We start from the raw sequence: 19,755 nt of genomic DNA on the forward strand, positions 1-19,755 counted from the left end.
ACTCGCTCCAGTAGCTCCATGTCCCTCTTGTCTTGGGGAGCCCAGCACTGGACACAATACTCTGGGTGTGGCCTCACCAGGGCTGAGCAGAGGGGCAGGCTCACCTCCCTCGACCTGCTGACAACACTTCCAAATGCAGCCCAGGACACTGTTGGCCTTCTTGGCCCCAAGGGCACATTGCCGGCTCCTGGTCAGCCTGCTGCCCACCAGGGCTCTCAGGTCCCTCTCTGCAGATCTGCACTCCAGCAGGTCAGCCCCCAGCCCGTACTGGTGCTTGGGGTTATTCCTCCCTAGCTGCAGGACCCTGCACTTGCCCTTGTTGAACTTCATGAGGTTCCTCTCAGCCCAACCCTCCAGCCTGTCCCTCTGAATGGCAGCACAGCCCTCTGGGGTACCAGCCACTCCTCTGATCAACCAGGCCTAAATCTATAATCCAGGGTATAATGTACTGATCTGAAATATTTCTAATACAGATGGCAGGACCCTTTCACAATGAAAAATAAACATCACTACATCACTAAATAGTCACAAATACTTAAAAAACATTTATTAAAGAAAACAAGGAATATTTCCAGTCTTATAAGGACCAAATTCTATCTTTTTTGTCTAATTTCTAACTTTTCTCTGAAATGCTAATATTTTTGTTACTCAGAAGTGGTTTTTTTTCTTCTATGAGACATGCTAACATTGGAGATTTTCTAGTGACCTAAATGACCTAAAGCAGAAGAGCTAAATTTAGGAAAAAAAAAAGTTTAAAGGTTAAAAGGCAAGTTTTGTTGTTGTCATTGGTTGTTGTTTTTTTTCCTTGGAAAATACCTTGTACAGAGAGTACCGGTATTGGGTAAAAGACCTGCTGTAGCAGAGAGTTGCTGCGTACAATTTCAGTTTGGTTTCAATGAGAGTCAAAGGTGCTTTGACATCGTCTGAGTAAGATATTGTCCAACTCTGCTTGCTTCTATCATGAATATCACACAGGAGCAGGTGTTAATGAAAATGATACCATCATTGCTGAAGTTTTCATCGTCATTAAAATGTAGAACTGAGCTCACAGGGAAAATCCTAGTACTATTTAAGTCAATCACAAGGTTCAAGAGGAATCTTATGAATTTCGTATTACAGTGAGCTCTAATTTGTCTCATTCAGAAAATGCTAAGATGCTATTCATGGCCAGCACCAAGATGGACCTATAGAATCATTTAGGTTGGAAAAGACATTCAAGATCATCAAGTCCACCCATCAACCTGACCTACTTACCAAGTCCCATCACTAAACAATGACTCTTAGTGCCACTTAAGGTCATAGAATTCATAGAATCATTATGTTAGTAGAAAAATGATATTTTAAACATTAGTTGGCTTTAGAAATCACTTTTTAAAAATATTGAGCCTCTTTGTTCTGTCTTCTAAAGCCGATTTAGACCAAGAAATTACATAATGAGTTAATGAGACTTCATAGGTTTGTGAGGATGCACCCTTTTATAAACACCCAAAAGGTCTATGAGGTTTGGATTCTCTTAAAGATTGTGAGCGATGTGCTCCAAATCTTGGGTTCCTACAAGCAACCATCTAAATCTTAGGGTGTTGATTCCCATAGGAACTGGTGCTTGAGAAATAAAACTACCTATGCATAAATGTGTGTGTTACACTGTTGACGTATGTAGGGCTGAAAACTGGCTGAATCAGCTTCCAGCCCTGTTTTATCTCCCCACAAGCAGTAAGTAGCTGTGCTGTTCTTCCCTTTCTATTTTTTGTTGTTCACAGCTAGCATTACTTTCCTCAAAGCAGATGGCTCATTTTTTTTCTCCAAATTACCAAGGGCAAAAATGCAGAAATAATACACACAAATAAAAACTCTACTGTTCAGTGTCATTCTTTGATTTTCTTTTGCATGATGTATTTTTCAGTTTCTCAACCCTAGGACCTGAATTTCCTTTCCTACAGCTTCTCTGTCCAGATTTGTTCTGCATTCTCTCCTCTTAATGACCATGCTTACACTTTTGTGAAAATATACTGGACACATGTTTATTCCAAAAATGTTCAATCCCTACTGCACCTGCTACAGCTTTTAGCATTAAATTAACTTCTTAACAAAGGGTAAAACAATGGTTTCTCATGTTTGCAACATTTCTCTTTATATACATATATATACAAATTAAAAGTTCTCCCCAGTCACGGGCAACAATTTCTGAAAGACAGAGCTTCACTAATCCTTTTAATATGGGCTAATAGGGTATAAATTATAATATACAAGCACATAATCTAGGGGACTTATTGTCAGGACCAAAAGAAACAAGTGTCTAAGAACATACATCTGGGAGATGAATAAGACATCCTCTGTTTGTCACTAGGATTGAGGTCAATAATATCCATTTTAAAGCAATTAACCCAGCAGGCTAAGTGATGTGGAAATTATCATGCTGAAAGACTAATGGGCTATTAAATCCATCTTGCTTCGCTACTGATGGGCATACAAAATTAATCCTGGGATTAGGTATATCGCATCTGTGGTAAACTGCTTCTGCAAGATTTGTATATGAAGAGTTTTCTGAAAAATGCTAAGAAAGATCACAGCAAGTTTATCTGATGGGAACATTCACTGGTATGCACTATTAAAGATTTGGTCAACTGAGTATAAATTAACATGTCTTGTCCTGGCCTTATTTGAGCAGTATCTTTTTGTTAATGACTAGATACATTTCAGTAAAAGATCAAAACAAAAGTCATAGTAATGTTCATACAAATCACTTTTTCTTGTTGACAGTTATTTAAATCAAGAAAATTTAACTGTGGGAAATGGTCAAACGAACATGATTGAATTACAGAAATGTTTTTATTTGAAATGCCATTTCCCTTTGACATTTCCCATCCACTGCTATAACATTAACATAGTAAGAAAAATAAAAGATGGATAGCCCTGCCTTTACACATAACAGCAGTTTGTAGGGAACAGGCCTTACAATAAAGGGAAAGGCGCAGCCACATCAGGTTGGTTGCTTTTTCGTAATGCACATTAGCGGTCTGTAATTTTTTTGGAGCAGCAAGTTCTGGTAGTGTGATATATGCCTAAATCCTTTGGGGTAACGTGGGGTAGGAAGGGATTCTCAGTCACCACAGGGACGGAAGCCTGAGATTCAAAGTAGAAGCACTGGCTCTCAGGATGACATGGAGGAGTTGGAAGACATCGGGTGAGAGGCATAAAACCAAGAGCTAGCAGAAGAGCAAGAAGTATCAAAAAGACCAAAAAATATGGACAGAAAAAGCAATTCTTCTTTAATTACCTCCTTTCATAGAGTATGACTTAGTGCATTATACCTGTATTAACAGAACAGCTTTTACACTTTCCTTGTGAGACAGACTGAAGCTGTGTAGGGTCAGGTATCAGGCATTACTAGCAAGACACATACTCTTCTTTCTGCAAAGTAAACTAGAATTTTCCTACTAACTTGAACAAACCAGACTAGTTTTAAGAAGAGGACCATAAAGATGTAGAACACCTTTCTAAAGTTAGCACAAGAGATCAATGCCAGAGGTAGAAAAAAGCCCAAAGTCTCTTTGCTCTTATCTTGATGTTCTACTTCGGTGATAATTGCTAAGAATGAAGGCTGCACTGTAAATGATCATTTTGGTGAGCTTCTTGCAGCCATTAAGTTCTCCAAATTATTTTTCTAAATTGTTTGAATGAAAATAAAAAAAATAAAACGAACTTTTGCCTGATTTAAATCTATTACCATGTAGTTCAGTTGAATCTAATTGAAGTGTTGCAATGGGAAGGCCTGAGATTTCCCAGATGGACTCCCACCTAGCACTGTTATCCTGTATACTTCTCTCTCTTTTTCTCTTCATTGCCTCAAGTTAACTAAGCAAGTTACTTCTCTCTCATAGAAGTGCTTTCCTTATGCTTTCTTCATCTTCTACTTTTGTTTTCTTTTCATAAAGCTACTAAATTGTATATCCGTCAATAAAGTAAAAAAATAAGTTGTTACCCAATTTTAGCTTTTAAGCTTTTTTAGCTTTATTTTATTTTATTTTTAAACTTTCTAGCTAAAGTTACTCAGAGTGAGAAGCTTCTGTTTTATTTAATTTTTGTTGGCAGTCAGTAATTAAACACTGTGCTCTCCTGGCTGGACTGGAGCTACTAGGGGACCTTCTGAGTCTGCCTCACCTAAGAGTCCAACCATTTAACTGCCTTTAGATTTACAAGTTCCTTTAGGCATCATGCTCACTGAAGAACAGATTTATTATTATTTCTTTTTCCAGTGGGAATTTTTTGAGTGCAGGATTGTCCGACCTCATAGTGCAATCCAGTCTGGTTCAGCAGGAGGTTTTCAAAGCCAGGGAGGCCGTTTCAGCTGACTGACCTGTTCCCTTTTCCATGGATTTTTCCATTTTCTTAATTTTAATGAGAAATTTTGTTAGCTCAGGAGGCCTTATGCGCTTACCACTTCCTACCTTGGTCAGTGATGTTGAAAGGTCATCAATATTTCAACCTTGCCCCTTTATTTGACACAGTTCTTGAATTTCCATCATGCCTTAAGAGTACAAGATCATATTCCAGTTTGTAATCACAGACTAGGTAGTGGAAAGAACATGCCTATATACAGTTGCAGTGAAGGCAAAACATCTGTCACAGGGACATCTTGTATGTGAGGTGGTTGTATTTTATTTTTAAATTCATCCTTATAGTAAATGTTCCTTATTTTTAGGGTGTAGTCAATGCTTCTGTTGCTGATTCTGATTTGTATTTTTTTATCATTATTCTGTAAGTTTCTGTAGTTGATCAATGCTTTATGAACTGCACCATAGGTCACAGGACTGCTTGAAAAAGGCTTTTTTTTGTGATATGGCCTTTCAGAGAAAAATCCCAGAGGAGAGTGGAACCCTTTAAACTGAAAGGGGAGTATGTTCACACGTGACAATAGAAAATTCATAAGCAGCAATAGAAAAGTAATGGTGAGCCATACCAGAGTTTCCATTTACTGGGGCTGCCCATGGGAATGTTAGCAGTACATAAGGCAGCCTAGAGCCCGTAGGTAGAAGAGAGGTTGTGAAAATGATATCAATAAAGCTAGAAAGAGCCAAATGAATAAACTAGGAAAGAAAGAGCTGAAAGACAGGCCTAGGAGATGGAAGAATATTTGGTTCTAAATTAGAAGAGGAAGAGAGATATTTATGTTCTGTCTAAACCACCAACAATTTCTTTATTATTCAGCTACCTAAATTACTAAATCGGGAAATATTCTACCAGCTCTCTGAACAGGAACAACTTAATTTTCACATTAGTCTTCATATAGCGTAGCTTATTTCTTGAGCTATGAATGATATATTTAAAGCCCAGTGTATTTTCAGACTCAGGTCTTTAGTACCTCCTCTACTTGATGATGAGCATTTCCTGCCTGTTTTCTGTAAAACCCCCGTGGGAGTGAAGAGAGGCCTTTGTTCCTCTCCACTAATGAATCTAAATTATTGATTAGTCAGTCTAATTTGTGGAAACTTCTACCAGTTAGTGCTGTCTTAGAACTACCTTAGATTTGGTAAAAAGAATTAGAGGTAGTTTGACAAACATCTTCACAGGAGGACACGCAAAGTTAGAACAGAGACAAGTAACATTTTCAACCGTTTTTCTCTCATTTCCCTATGCTTTACAAAATGCACATGTTCTGCTGCAGACTTCCCTAGAATTTTAGTTCTATTAATAAATATCACTTGAAGGTTAATTTGTAGAACAGAATTTACTGTTGTGAGCAGACATCCTTTGGTGCTTGTGTTAGTCCTGAAACAGTTTTTACAACTGTAATCTACATACAGAAAACAGGACAAAATTCTGTAATTCTCTGAGTCTTGCATTATTGTAGCAATGTAGGCCCATGATGTCAAGAGAAAGGAGAACACTAAGTCAATCTGAATATATAGAGAGAATGAGCTGAGTCTGAAATGCCAAGTCAAGCCATGAAATACTTATCATGCACTGAGAAACACTAAGGAGGTGAATACGTGACTCCAGTGTAGCAGTGTTTTAATTTTTATAAAAACAGGTGAACAAATGCAGTGAACAAATCAATCAGCATAAATATCAGAAAGACTAAAAGTCCTGGAAATATCAATTTGGATTTGAAGTGAGAAAAAAAGAACAATATCTTAGTGTAAAGTAATGATGGTGGCATGAAATAGGAAGATTTGGGAAACAGAGCTTTCAGATGCCAGATATTCAAATAGCAGAACAAAAGAAAATAAGCCACATAACATGAATATGGGAAAGCTCAGTTCTTTGATCACCCAGTTTCTGAAAAAAAATATTTAGAAGTGGACTGACAAAGGGAAACCTGATGCTTCAAATTTAGTTTAATTTTTCTCATTACTGTAATTTTTAAGTCTGAGATACTATCAAGATTTTTTTTTTCCACGAATCCCTGAGAATTTGTCATGGGCAAACTGCAGTTCTGTTATTCAAGGAGGACAAGAGAAAAAGGCTTTGTCACTGGCAGCATTAACATGTTAGAAGAGCACTAACAAGACGCACAACAAACAAAAATCCCCTGGAGAACATAGTAAAGGTTAATGCAGTTGGAGTGAATAGATGTGGATAATCCTTGGTAACTGCAAATATCCTCTTAAGGGAGGTTTTCTGGAGGAGAGACCTAATCTCAACCCATACATGGGAACAATACTGCTAAGATTAATAATATTTTAGTCCTTTCTATGCTATTTAGTTTGGAAGTAAGGGGCAAAACCTCTAATTGTTGTTTAGAATAATTAACTGAACATGAAAAGTAAATCCCCTGACATGTGGGTCTCCTGTACAGTCTGCTGTATGGCAAAAGCACCTTCAGTTCCTCTCCTTGAGCTGACTTTTCAATACTGCAAGTCATAGCTGCAGGTACAAAGAGATTAAAAAAAAAAAAAAGGTTTCTTTCAAGAATGTAGTCTGATTACATGGCAATGACATGTATGCCTACTCTTTGAAAAAACATATGTGAATTTCAATTAAGAAGGCAGATTTTGAAAGTATTTGACAAATAGAAAAACTCTTTCCTAACCAAAAGGAAAAAGAGAAATACTTATCAGTGTTCAGCTTAACTAAAAAGACTTCACATGAAAAAGCAGCTGTCTTGATGACATAACAAAAATATTTAAAATGTAATGCTTACCTGCTTAAATAAATTAAAAAACAAAACAAAGCAATTAAAGCATGGTGGGCACAATAGTAAATAGTACTCTTTTCCGGTTTGGGACTGGAAAATAATAAGTGTTCAGAACAAAACCTTGTTGTTTTTGTTTGTTTGTTTTCTTTTTGTTTTCTTTTTTCAGTTTTGTTTGTGGACAAGGTATTTAACTGAAGAGACAGAACAAATACTCTGAAACAGCACACTGAAAATTTGGGGATAATGTCCATTCTGACCAATAGTTATTAAAGAGCAGTGCCTTACTGACACAGACACACAAATTTTAGAAATACAGCCACCGACATACAAGAGATTTTTAAGCAAAAGAAAAAAAAAGTTCCTCCATGGATGAAGAAAATAGGCAGTAAAGAGGAACCTGACAGTTAATAAATCATCACAAATATGGCAACAAAAGTATTTCAGAAGCTATTAGCCAGTATAGTATTTCTTACAGCTTAGGTCTTTTAATCAAGTATCTCAGAACCGTTAGAAGTTGTGACACTGTCTGTATAGCTTCCGCAAAGCGAAGTTCACGTTGACCTTCCTAAGTTATCGAGATCCCCTTTCTGAATACACAAGTTTTTTGCATCCTGCTCCTCTATGTGTAGGGTTGTTTCTGACCTCAGTATTTGCTACTTAAGTTCTAGCTGGCCACTTTGTCAGATTCAACGTATTCTTGACCAGTTTATAAATATTGCTGTGATAGCACAGCTACCCTCCAGCTTAAATTTTCCCTCCCTGCATGTACTTGTGTGCAGGCAGATAAAGGCCTAGCTGAAACGTGCACGCATGTGGGCAGAAGATACAGCAGGCGTGTGCGCAGCGGGACCGATCAGCTGTGGCTCAGCACCCCGCCGTTAGCTCTACCTGCAGGGCCCAGCCCGCCTCTTTCCCGACTCTGTGGGGGTTACGAGCATAACCACGCTAAAAAAAAAAGGAAAAACAAACAGAAAAAACACCAAAGCAATTTAAGCTCACTAATGATTAACAGAGAAAGGTTTCATGGTAGTTATTGAAGTTTCAGGTTTTACAGCCCAAAAAATCAGTATGAGCTGACCTAGACATTAACCAGGGTAAAGTCTTGTTTTACGCTCCTTCTCTTTCCATCACTGACCGCTGCACAAACCCACCCGTCACAGGGTTTAATTCTTTCTAGTTCATCCTCGTTACCGACCAACAGTCGATGAATGTTCAGAGCACTGTCCTCAGTCCCAGCTGTGCTCCAGAGGGCCCCATGTTTTCTGCCTTCAGGGAGAGCCCCTTAGCACTGCAGGCAATGGCCGTAACTGCCCTCAGTCCTCTCTGCAGGGAGTTTCATCCCCTTGTGTAGTGAAATCAGAATAACTCCTTGTCAGCATAAACTCTTTGGAATGACATCTTCGTGTTGAAAGGATGTATTGATATGCTTCAAAAAAATCACCATGCTGTTGCAGTGTGAAAAGTGTGCTTTGCAGGCTCCAAAAGCAGCCTGGTAAAAGTCAGCAGAACACAGCAGTGGATTCTGTCACTAAAACCAAATCCCTTCTGTGATCGGGGGGATTCATCTTTAAAGGAAAGTTTTGAAGCTTATCCCAAATTTTATCATACTTAAAAAATATATATATTTTTACCTAGTTCCTGATCCAGTTTTGGTTTACTAGAAAGTGATGATTATAGTAATCCAGTCAAGAAAAAAGCTCAAACTTATTTTAAATTGCCTGGTTTTTTCTCTCTTGGAGTAAGGAGATCAACCAAATTCAGTCCGGCCCATGATCATCTCCTAAATACTTGATCTTAAAGCCAGGCTTGCAGCAGGGAGTTGAAATACCCAACCAAGAACCGACAAACTCAGCAAGAATCTTTCAAAGAAATAAACCATAAAATGGTTTACCTACCTCTGAAACCAGGGACCAGCCAATGGTTTTGCTACTGGTCCAGACTTCCATGAAGTTTATCGGCCCGCCTCTATTAACGCTGCACACAGGCTGAGTCGGGAACCTTGTCTGCAGTCACAGGGCACTGCGTGGCTGTGCTGGTTCCCAGCGGCTGGGAGAACAAAACAGGCAGTGCCAAGGGCCTGGATGTGAAACTATGGGTGGGGGCATCTCACGCGTGTTCTTCCGAAAGTAGTAAAAGCAGCAAGAGGAGCAATAATGACTTCTCCTGACCTATGTGTGGATCCACTAGCTGTCAATGGGAATGTCATCGTCCCCCCAAATGCTGTCTCCTTGGCCGGGCAATGCAGGGTGTTGAACATGCCTGCCTGGTTGAAAACACGCTGAAAAAACATCTCACAATATCTGGCGGAGAAACGAAACATTTAACAAATATTTCCATTGCAAAAGAAACATAAAAGCAAAACTGAACTGTACTCTGGTATAATAAATAGAAAATGATGCTTAAATCACTCCATTCAAAAGCCATCAGCCCCCTAGTGAGGAGAGGCCGAGGAAATTATCCCAGTGGCCGTGCTGAGCTCACTGCCACAGCTGTGGCTTGAGGCGGGAGGTCTGCGAAATGGCATAAGCAGCCGTCAGCTACACAGATTTAGATTAGGCAACAATTTTATTTCTGGTGGGACTATAAATAATGTTATTTTGTAAACATTCTCAGCTCCTATCTCTTGAAATTAAAGAGAATAATCATCATTAGCATTCAACTAGCATTCAACAAATGAAGCTATTTTCTCTAGACTTTTCATCCTTAAAAATTTCTGATGTTTTAGTTATTTCTACAAATTTTTCTGTTAATTTGTCACCCTAAACATTGATCTTTTTGCCCTCTAGTGGTGGGAATGCTTCTCCCGGTCAGTCTTGCCACTAATCCCACACTAATTTTGAAACACCTGCTCAGTTTCATTAGGATTTTCTTAGTTACATAGGTAGTACTGCCTCCATGGGGGAGATGAACCACAAGAAGAGATTGCAGAATTATGTCTTTGAACCCTAAATCTCTGATATTTCACTGGAGGTTTAGGTCTAACAGAGGACAGTGGTGCTCCACTATTGTGCTTCCTTCAGCCTTAAAGAATGCGTAATGATTTTCACGTAGCTAGGTTAATTCTTTTTTTGATCTGGCAATATCCCCTGCTTTACCTCATAATCACGAATCTGGATATGTTTCCCCAAAATGCCATCTCAGTGTCACAATGGAGCTGGTGTCAGTTAATGGTACTATGGAAGTGGTGGCATCATTCTCTAGTAGGCAAGTGAGCACAACATTTTTTAAAGCTTCCAAACCTAGAACCTTTGCACACTCACCTCCCACACTGGCCAAAAGTGCTTCTTTTCTTTACAACGTGGAAATTTGCCAATGGCACTCTTTTCCCCTCCACCTAAGTATACCAGCCATAGGCTACAGAATGAGACAAGTACACCACCAACTGAAGATGGGATTTAATGGGTATTTAAATGTGTGTGGATCATGAAACTACAGTATCTGCTGACAGAGCAAGGAATTATAGCCAACTACCATCTCTCTACTGAAACATCTTGTATGAAATAGTGTTAAAAGCTTTTTTGAAGTTGGATATCAAAACATTCTTTCAGGACATTTTTTTTTGGTGACACATGCAAGTTTTTAGGGTTAGAAATGCTACAAAAAATTGGCCAAGTTATTTGAATGGCTATCGAGAATACCATTTTTTAAACACACACACCTACCTATTGATGCGATTAATTTTGGTGGCCTACATAGAGTACCAAGATGAAGTACTTTAAGTGGAAATCATGCCTTCAGGACAAAGAACAATAAACTGTGCGTGTTAGGTAATCATTAATCTCAAACATGTTAGTCAAGTTACCATAAAATAAATGTTGCTCTCATTTACATAAGCATCCCAGTCTAATTAGGGGAAGACATAGGACTGCAGAGCTACTGGGATGCCATGTAAGAGGAAACTTGCAAGCATGTCCAAAACTGTATGAAACTATGATCTCACTGGAATTAAATACAAATTCTGCCAACACCAATAAAAATCAGGATTTCTTCTGATAAAAAACAGTGGTATCAGAACAAGTGAGCACAACTGGCAATGAATACTTACAGAGGTAAGGCTTCATTTTTAATTTCCATATCAGAACAGTCAGGTTCTGTAATTGTTTCCAGCTGAAGCAGTAGGAGCAAAAGACCTAACTACTTTTAATCTGGAGCACCATCTGTTTAGGAAAAGGATCACTAAACTTAGCTATGATGGCGGTAGGTTGTCTCGATGGCTCAGGAGGTCCTTTATAATCATACAATACCTGCAGATACCATACTTGAACATAAAAATAAAAGTTCAGTGACCAAAAAAAAAGTGTAGTCAAAGCATAACCACCACAGACTGACAGAAGCATTATATTTATTACACAAAAGTAGAAAGGATGATAATGTTTTACTTTCTCCCAACAGCTACCTTTTTTCCAGGGAAGCGCAACCCATTTTTAGGTGCACCGCAATGAGCTGCAATGCTGCATCCTCCGGGATTTAGGAACAACAGCCAGCCTTCAATGCTCTGATTCTGTCACACAGATTAACTTGTTCCCCCTACACAACTGTGCTCTACAACAGTTGGCTATTTACTGACCAACCGGTGACCATTTTATTTTCCTAATTTATCCACAATTTCTTAGACAAGCTGAAATGGTAAACACACAGAACCGCTGCCATTGAATCAATCAGTGGAATCAATTTGAAAAGATAAAAACAATCTGTCCTTGGATGCTCCCTTCTCTACAGTTAATGCGTCTCTGAATATTAAACTTCAAAGCCCAGAAGTACTTTAGAAGAGCAACTGAATAGTTTTGAGCCTGTTTAAAGTTTACCACAGTACTTGGTGACGCTGAGGACAAGAAAATGCAGGGCTTTTCTAACATTTCTGCACTGCAGCATCCGCCCTCCCAGGAAAAGAAAAACACATCTTTTGATGTTTTGAATTCTTTATGGCTTTTTATAGCACCAGAGTGCCAGAGCAACTTATCCTCAGTTTTGATCTCTCATAAAAAGCAAGAGTTTGGTGTTAATTACAATAAAGCTTTAACTTTTCACTGACAATTTCAAACTTCAAATTAAAATACAATCACTTTACAGGTATCTCCCTGTTAATGTCCAGTATTGAAGTCACTGTGACTGTTAAAATACAAGAATTATTTCTGGACATTTTTAGAGAAAACTACAAAAAAAAAAAACTGGTTATTGTAACCAGCAGAAGCTGCAGCTGTGAACAAGGAGATGCACAGAGCATTCAGTTGTGCTACTGAACAGCTCAAAACAGCAGCAAAAACACATACTGAGAACAAGAAGTAACTTAATAAAAGAACATGAATGCACATTAAGAAGTTTTTCTTCTATTTGCTTAGCTGGCACTGATACAGTAGAACTTCTCTTAACTTTCTTTAAAGAAAGTCAGTTTTAAAACTCTTTCAAGAAAAAGACAGAATCTTGATGATGGAGGGAGAAGAGTAACCTAAGGCCATTCACACATTTAGTTTGTTCAGTATTTGGGTAAAACCAAGTCTAGACCAAACTCAGCAGCATAACTGCCATTGCCTTTAATGGATCAACAACTAGCGGTCCATTTATTATTATTTTTAAGTCTACTTATGTGTAAGCATATTTGCATCCTTATGCTCATCATTACAAAGATCAAGAAAGAAATTAAAGAAAAATGAAAAAGGGTTAGCATTATAGTACTGCACTTTTGTTAAAATGTAGCTGTTACCACACCTGTGACTTTTAAGTTAGCCCAGAAAGACTGGTATTTGTCTTCTGGTTTACTTTCAGTTAAGAAAAGATCTTCATTAGGAGATGTGGTTTGAATGATGTCCTGGTTTCAGGATAAATGGTTAAAGGATAAATGCAATTTATCCTGGTTAAAGGATAAATGCAATTACAGTAACAAATACCTATATCAGATAAAGTTAGTGTAGCACCCAGAAAGGCATAATCAGGGTTGACTCGAGATCATGTTAACCTATTACAAAATTCCATAAATGCCAGAGAACATGGCCTGTTCTGCTAAGTCAGTTTAAGAATATAATCGTAACAATCATTGGTAAAACAAGTTGTTCAAAGGGTTTCAAGAATAAACTAACCTGATTCTTTTTAATTGGTTGATTATCGTCATGATACTAGGTTTATTTTCCCTGAAAGATAAAACGGGATTTGAGGAAGGAAGGATCATTGGGAGATACAAATGCACTTGCGTCAGAACTCAATGCCTGGGTCAGAACCAAAGCAAGTAGCTTATAAAGTACTTTTCAGACCACAAAACTACCAGGGAATTCCATCAACAAACCCTGTAGCAGAAGAAAAGCTACCACTTTCACTGTCTACTTTTGAAGATACTTAATTCTGTAAATCTAACCAATCTTTTAACATCAGTGAGTTAGTGATACACACTTAGATGCCAGGACCTGAAGCACAGATACCGTACCAAATGCTTTTCTGACCTTTAGAAGACTGAAAATGGGACACGTTTTCTTGTATAAACTCCTTATTTTCCACTCACACCTCTATAACAAAAAAAAAAAAAGCCAACCTTTCTTTCCATGTCCCCAAACTGTCTTTCTCTTTGAACTCAAAACATTCCATACATATGTTACACAATAAATTGATTTATCTTACATTAAGCAGTTTCCATCCAGCAAGGAAGGACTCAGTAATCCACTTCTCCTAGGATTTATTCTCATATTCCAAACTGTGAAGCAACAGTAAGCAGACGCTAAATATTCTTTTAAGGTAAACTGACAGAATACTGTTTTTTCCTCTCTTAAAATACATAAATATATATATTTAAAATAGTAGGTAGATCAAACTTTGGATAAAAAAAAAAAACAACAACACTACTGTCCTTTTAAAATAGGTAAAGGTAAGAGAAATACCTCATCTGAAAAACTAAAAATAGCCTAAGTAATTTCAGATTCAGCTATTATTCCCCTGGAATATAGTGACCTTACTGGCTATGGTTACGTAAGTGATAATAGATCACCCAGGTGTATTTTTTTTCACTTAAACACAAGCAATTTAACGCAAAATTTATGTTAGACTGATCTTTCTGCTCTCCTTTTTACATTTTAACTATCACTCATGGAATTTACCATGCCAGAATCTAAACAACAGATTTCACTGTGATCTAGCCACACTAAGTGTTGTATACGTGCTTCAGATGTATGGCACGACAAATAATAGTGAATGGCAGACAGGCGTTGGTTAGTTTTTTTCCCCCAGTCAAGTAGAAGAGAGCCAGATCTCATTCTCACTCCAGGGGCAGCAGGGAATGCAGCACCTGCAGCGTGCCAGAGCTGCCCAGCAGCCACAGGCGCAGCCTGGGACCTTTCACTGCTAAGCAGCCTTCACACAAACACAAAATAAAACTGGTGTTTACAACGGGATAAGGCAGGAAACACTTATTTAACCATTGTCCTACATTCAACTTTTTCCTTTCCTCCTCTGAGGGCTCAGTTGCAATTTGCAATGTCATCTCACTAAATTTTAAAGGAAACAATTCCAAGAGAGCCACACAGTCCTCATGTATCTGTCTCTCTACATGATGTTTTCTGGTACACGTACTGAGTTTCTATTTAATAGGAACATTATGAAGGTACCTGAGTTGTTCCTCAGCAGCTTTTCAATCACTTGAGTTACACTGGAACAGATGCAGATGGTGCAAACAAACCAAACACCAATTTCACTGAATCCAATACCTTAGTCCTATGACCACTTAAACTTGGATCATCTAGTAGCCTAATATTACACAATGTTCTCCAATTTCTTTGAGCACAAGCCTTCATGATCCTTATTTTCCTTTTTACAAATTTTAAAATAAAAAATACATCCTCCCAGAGCATACTTGAACAACAGAAGCCAACGTGTACGGCAAATAAATGTTGCAAGCAGTAAGACCTCAAAAGTGCCATTTCCTTTTTTAATTGGACCACCAGTGTTAATACCACTGACGTCACATTTTACATTTTCACAAGGTCAGGGACAAATAAATCCAGATAGAACCCAAAGACCAATGCTGCATATTTAATTCAACTCATCTTATTAACAATACCCTCAATCAAAGCCCCAAGAAAGCTCACATAAAACCTTTTTCTACGTAGCGAAGTTCCTCAAGAGCAAGGACTTCGTCACATTATTAAACATCCTTAAGAACAGTCTCCCATGTTGTATGGAAAAACTTCTCAGACAGAATGCATACATTCAGAAAAAATGTACTTTTGTTGTTCAGGAAAATGACTGAATATTAAGCTTTACGTAGAAGGGAAAGATTACATTTATTTTAAAACTGTATTTAATTTGAAAATTGCATACACTTAAGATCAGAAAATTAAACCGAATTTTGCTTTCTGAAATGCATCTACATTTGCATGAAAGCCACTAATTCTTCAGAGAAACTAGAAGCGGCCTGTATTATCTAGTTACTGCTGATAGCCTTTTCAGCTGTCCACCCTTGTTTGGGTTTCGAGTAATCCCAAGGTCTCCTGTTCTCTGTATACCCATACAGCTTCCGCAGCGCCACACGGGCAGCTTCTTCCTCTGCCGCGAGCAGCGTTTCACCAGGGCCTTCAGCGATAATCTTCTTATCACTTGAAAAAAAAAAAACAAAACATTTTCACATTTTCATCAAAATCCTGAGCACTACTGTACATCATGAATAAGAGCTGCTAGATATTTTTTCCTCCACTGTCAGTGACTGCTGAAGGTAATTTCTATGTACACACACGAGTGTCAACATTTCCGCTGGCCTTTCCTGCACAGATAAGCGATTGGATATTCAGCAGCGGAAACACCAATCAGAAAGACATCCTCTTCCTGGAAGAACACTACGTTGTTCATTTAGACTCCTAACACGCTACTGATTGTTTACAGTGTTCAATTTCTGCTAGCCCTGTTAAAAATATGCAAATTTGTTATTTTGGTCAGCTTAAACAAACATTCTTTTCTCCTCCCCTGGTAAGAAAGCATTTTAGGAATTCTTCTGAAGGATTCACAGAGAAGTTCTCTGTGTTAGGAGTTATGTATTCAGCTCTGTTTAATCAACATCTATAGGCACTGAATAGGAGCATTTCGTGGAGGGACACAAGAGATTCCAGGAAAAAATGCAAAGTTCTTTTTCTTATATATATATATAAGATAAATCTTAGAAAACATATGAACTGAAGCGCGGTAATTCAGAACAGGTTAAGGCAATCTTCCCAAGTGCTCATCTGTAGCTCATGTAGCAAAGCAACACTGTGGGCTAGGAAGCAGGAGGTCCTATCCTGCTCCAGAGGAACGATGTTTCCACCAGGCAACACACCTGGGCAGGCCCTGACCACGCTCACCAGGGATACCTGGCATGTATGTTTTGTCTGGGCAGAGACACTCCTCTTGCTTGGTTTCTAATGCCATGATTTGACCCCTATGTAAAAAGCTCTAGAATGTAACGTTAGCATCTGTTCAGCCCTTCCGCCCTTGGTATCTCTTCACCTTGACAGTCTTCTATCTTGACTCTCGGGTGCATCTTGTTTAGACTTCAAGGCCCTTTAGTACAAGACAGTTTTGTTTTTTACTACAGCAAGGCACTAACAATGTGTAAGTGGTTGATTTTAGATAGAAGTCACTGCGTGGTTTCTTTTCTCTAACTTGGCCAAAGAACACAAGTAAAAAAGTAAAAAGACCATCTTCCCTCCTTCCCTCTCCCCGAGCTTAACTCCATTTCACTTTGCATTAGTATTGTACTAACCAGTACAGGCCAACGAAGTACAGCGGAAGAACTGTGGTGACTCCCAGCTGCCTGGTAATTCTTGGCTCTGGAGAAGAGATATTCCTCTTGGTCAGCTCTTCCACTAGTAAGCCCATGGGATTTACAACTTCCCAGATCTCAAACAGGTCTTTTCCAATCAGATGGGGAATTAAAAAATCCTAAACAAAAAAAAAAAGAATTAGAAGTTACAATCAGTGGGGAAGGGAACAAAGGCTTTAGCTTCTACAGTCTGCTAATAAAAATCCAATATGAAGAGGCACTAATGCACTCAACAGTGAAGAGCTGAAAGGAATGATTAAACCCCTCCGCTCCATGCCACAGCCAGGCAGAGCCATCCACGTTACTGAGCTCAGCAGCACTGGTTCTGCTTCGGCCTTGCACTGCACGCAAAGGGACCCACTCACATGTAAGGAAGGAGCAGCACGGGCCTGGGAGGGGCAGACAACACCCCCGTTCAGCTCTGAGCACCAGACGTGCTATTCAGCACGTTTAGTAGAAACAAACCCCAAGCTGTACTTCTGGAGGGGTCTGCAAAGAGGCTGGAGGCACCATGCAGCCCCAGAGGATGTGCACTTGATCTGATCACTGCTCCTACACAGCCCCTGGACTCTTGTGTCAGATATTCTCACAAACATTCCTCCATTGCAAAACTAGAAATAAGTGAAAAGGACACCTGAAAGGGAAGCAGCTCCTAAAACTACCTTGTTACACTGCATTTTAGTCGAACTTTCTTGTATGAAAAGATTTTTAGGTGTTTGCAACAGCAGCTTTATATTAAATATAAATAAAGATTGAAAGCTACAAAATATTCTTTAAAACTGAAGGTGTATGTGACCTGAGGTAGAGTAGTTTCATTATTTGGTAGGGTAGCATAGCGCATGGAGGATAACACTTTCCTCTAGCAAGTGGCAGCAAGTATTATAATACCACTGTTATAAACCATCATAAATACATCATTTTATGCATCTGACCAACCCATTTTTTAAAAAAAAACAAAAACAAAAACAAAAAAAACCCACAAACCTCTCTGAATCTCTGCCATCACAGTATAGGCCAACATAATTTTTGCCTTTTTTCCTGTAACTTTTGAGACCCTTAGACGTCATTAGGATTTTTATCAGTGAAAAAAATAACCACAGGCGATGACTTACCCTGACAAAGATGCCCGTTTTCTCAGGCCCGCTGCTGTTGAGCAGCGCTCCTACGACAGCGAAGAACGTCCTGTGCAGCACGTCTGGTGGGACGGGGAACTGTGCGCAGAGCGTCAGGTCCTGCACAGACAGGTTCTGAGCCACGTAAGAAACGAGTTCCTGGCCGGTAAGGAAATCAACGAGCGCTCCTATGCCCTGGGCGGGTAAATCCGGATAGGCGCCTCCAAAGCAGCGCGCCAGGTAAGAGCGTGAGAAGGACTGCCCCTGCTCGGAGAGCTGACTGTTATCGCGGAGGTTAAGGGCAACCGTTTCTTTGGCTACCCCGAGCTCTCGGCGCTTCGCCTCTTCGCTTTCAACGTAACAAGAATTTACAAACGCGGTTTTGAGAAGATCCAAAGAAAAATCTTCCTGGAGCCGGTGGCTGAAGGCTTGTATCTCTGCGTGGTAATCCCAGCCGGGCTTCTCGGACCTACGGGCACAAGAGAGCAAATTCAGAAATAGAAGAAGCTACCGAAAGCAAAGGCAAGCCAGGCTTATTTCTGAAGATCGCGACCACCGTTTAAGACCCCCGGGACTCCCGTTCGCGAGCGGGCCCGGCCCCCTCACAGCGCCCGCCGTCTCTCACCGCCGCTGCGGGGGCGCCTCCAGCCGCTGCTGCTCCAGGTAGGCGCGGAGCCACCGCTTCTTGGAGCGGGGCGGAGCGGGGCCGTGCGCGGCCCGAACGACCCCGACACCGGCCGCAGCCAGCAGCCGCCAGGACGCCCTGATGAAAGCCCCCAGCCCGGCGGCCATGATGGGGCGGAGGAAGGAGGCGGCCCGGCGGGGAAAGGCGCCCGGTCCTGCCCGCTGCCGGCCGGAATGGGTCCGGGCACAAACGGGCCGGGCCCGCGGCGGGAACGCTGAGGGGCGGCTGACAGGGCTGAGGGGGGTGGGGGAAGTAGTGCTGTCCCCACCTCCCCCCGTGTTAGGAACTCATTTGCAAGACAAAGGTTTTTTTTTTTTTTTTTTTTTTTTAATTCCCATAAAAGAAGCTTCATTTATTTATTTTTCCTGTTACCTATACACGTCTTGGTAAAAAGCAGTAGTTCAAATAGCACAGCTCTAGCTTAAAGGCAGTGGTATAAAATTAATGAAAGTACCAAGAAAGTGCAAAGCAGGCCTTTCCCCTTGTCTTTCACAAAGGCATTCATGCTATGAAAAAGCACAGCAACTACCCTACAGCGCCAAGGGAGGCATGTTATAGAAGATGAACAAAGCTAAAAAAAATAAATACAGGGAACAGCCAAATTTAGATGACAGACAAGGAAGGAGGCACAGCAGCCTACACAAAGACAGTGCAAAAGCCACGTAATAGCAGATACTGTGCCCTGCTTTACTTGTGGTAGTACATGAAATGCGCGAGCGCAGCCTTCCTCAGCCAGGCTCTCACAGGCTACATATCAAAGTGTCCAGATCTCATGCTCAGCAACCTGTCCCGGTGTTCATCTTTCAGCAGAGAAAATCTTCTCAGCTGCTTGTGCCATCTAAACATTTGTATCTTGGGTTCCCAGCTCATACACTCTCCCAGATAAATACTGTGCAAAACAGCAGTGAGTCATAAACAAAGTCAGATACCACGCAGCTGCATAAAGGATTTTGATATGCGTTTACCATCTTTGCAGTCTTCCAGGATGACATCCCATTCACCATAGCAGAGAAGAGCAGGAATGGGCTCCTCAGTCACTTTATGTCCC

The 19,755-nt window shown here is 40.0% G+C and overlaps 1 protein-coding gene across 1 annotated transcript; it reads right to left on the bottom strand.

Annotated features, from left to right (window-relative positions):
- Positions 1-15,029: 15,029 nt before the first annotated feature.
- On the bottom strand, positions 15,030-18,928 carry MRPL44 (mitochondrial ribosomal protein L44). The gene is made up of 4 exons (XM_035544591.2): positions 18,648-18,928; positions 18,023-18,491; positions 16,851-17,029; positions 15,030-15,711 (listed from the first exon to the last, which is right to left on the bottom strand). The coding sequence occupies exons 1-4, from the start codon at positions 18,812-18,814 to the stop codon at positions 15,540-15,542; spliced, it is 987 nt and encodes a 328-aa protein (XP_035400484.1). The 5' UTR covers positions 18,815-18,928; the 3' UTR covers positions 15,030-15,539.
- Between the last annotated feature and the right edge of the window lie 827 nt (positions 18,929-19,755).

The sequence above is a fragment of the Cygnus atratus genome, chromosome 9 (assembly GCF_013377495.2).
Source record: "Cygnus atratus isolate AKBS03 ecotype Queensland, Australia chromosome 9, CAtr_DNAZoo_HiC_assembly, whole genome shotgun sequence".
Lineage (NCBI taxonomy): Eukaryota > Metazoa > Chordata > Aves > Anseriformes > Anatidae > Cygnus > Cygnus atratus.

Coding starts and splice junctions, on each gene's coding strand:
- MRPL44 (XM_035544591.2), bottom strand. CDS start 18,814: ATGGCCGCCGGGCTGGGGGCTTTCATCAGGGCGTCCTGGCGGCTGCTG. Junction 17,030..18,022: donor AAACGGGCATCTTTGTCAGG/GTAAGTCATCGC, acceptor TTTTTTGTTTAG/GATTTTTTAATTCCCCATCT. Junction 15,712..16,850: donor TACTTCGTTGGCCTGTACTG/GTTAGTACAATA, acceptor TTTTTTTTCAAG/TGATAAGAAGATTATCGCTG.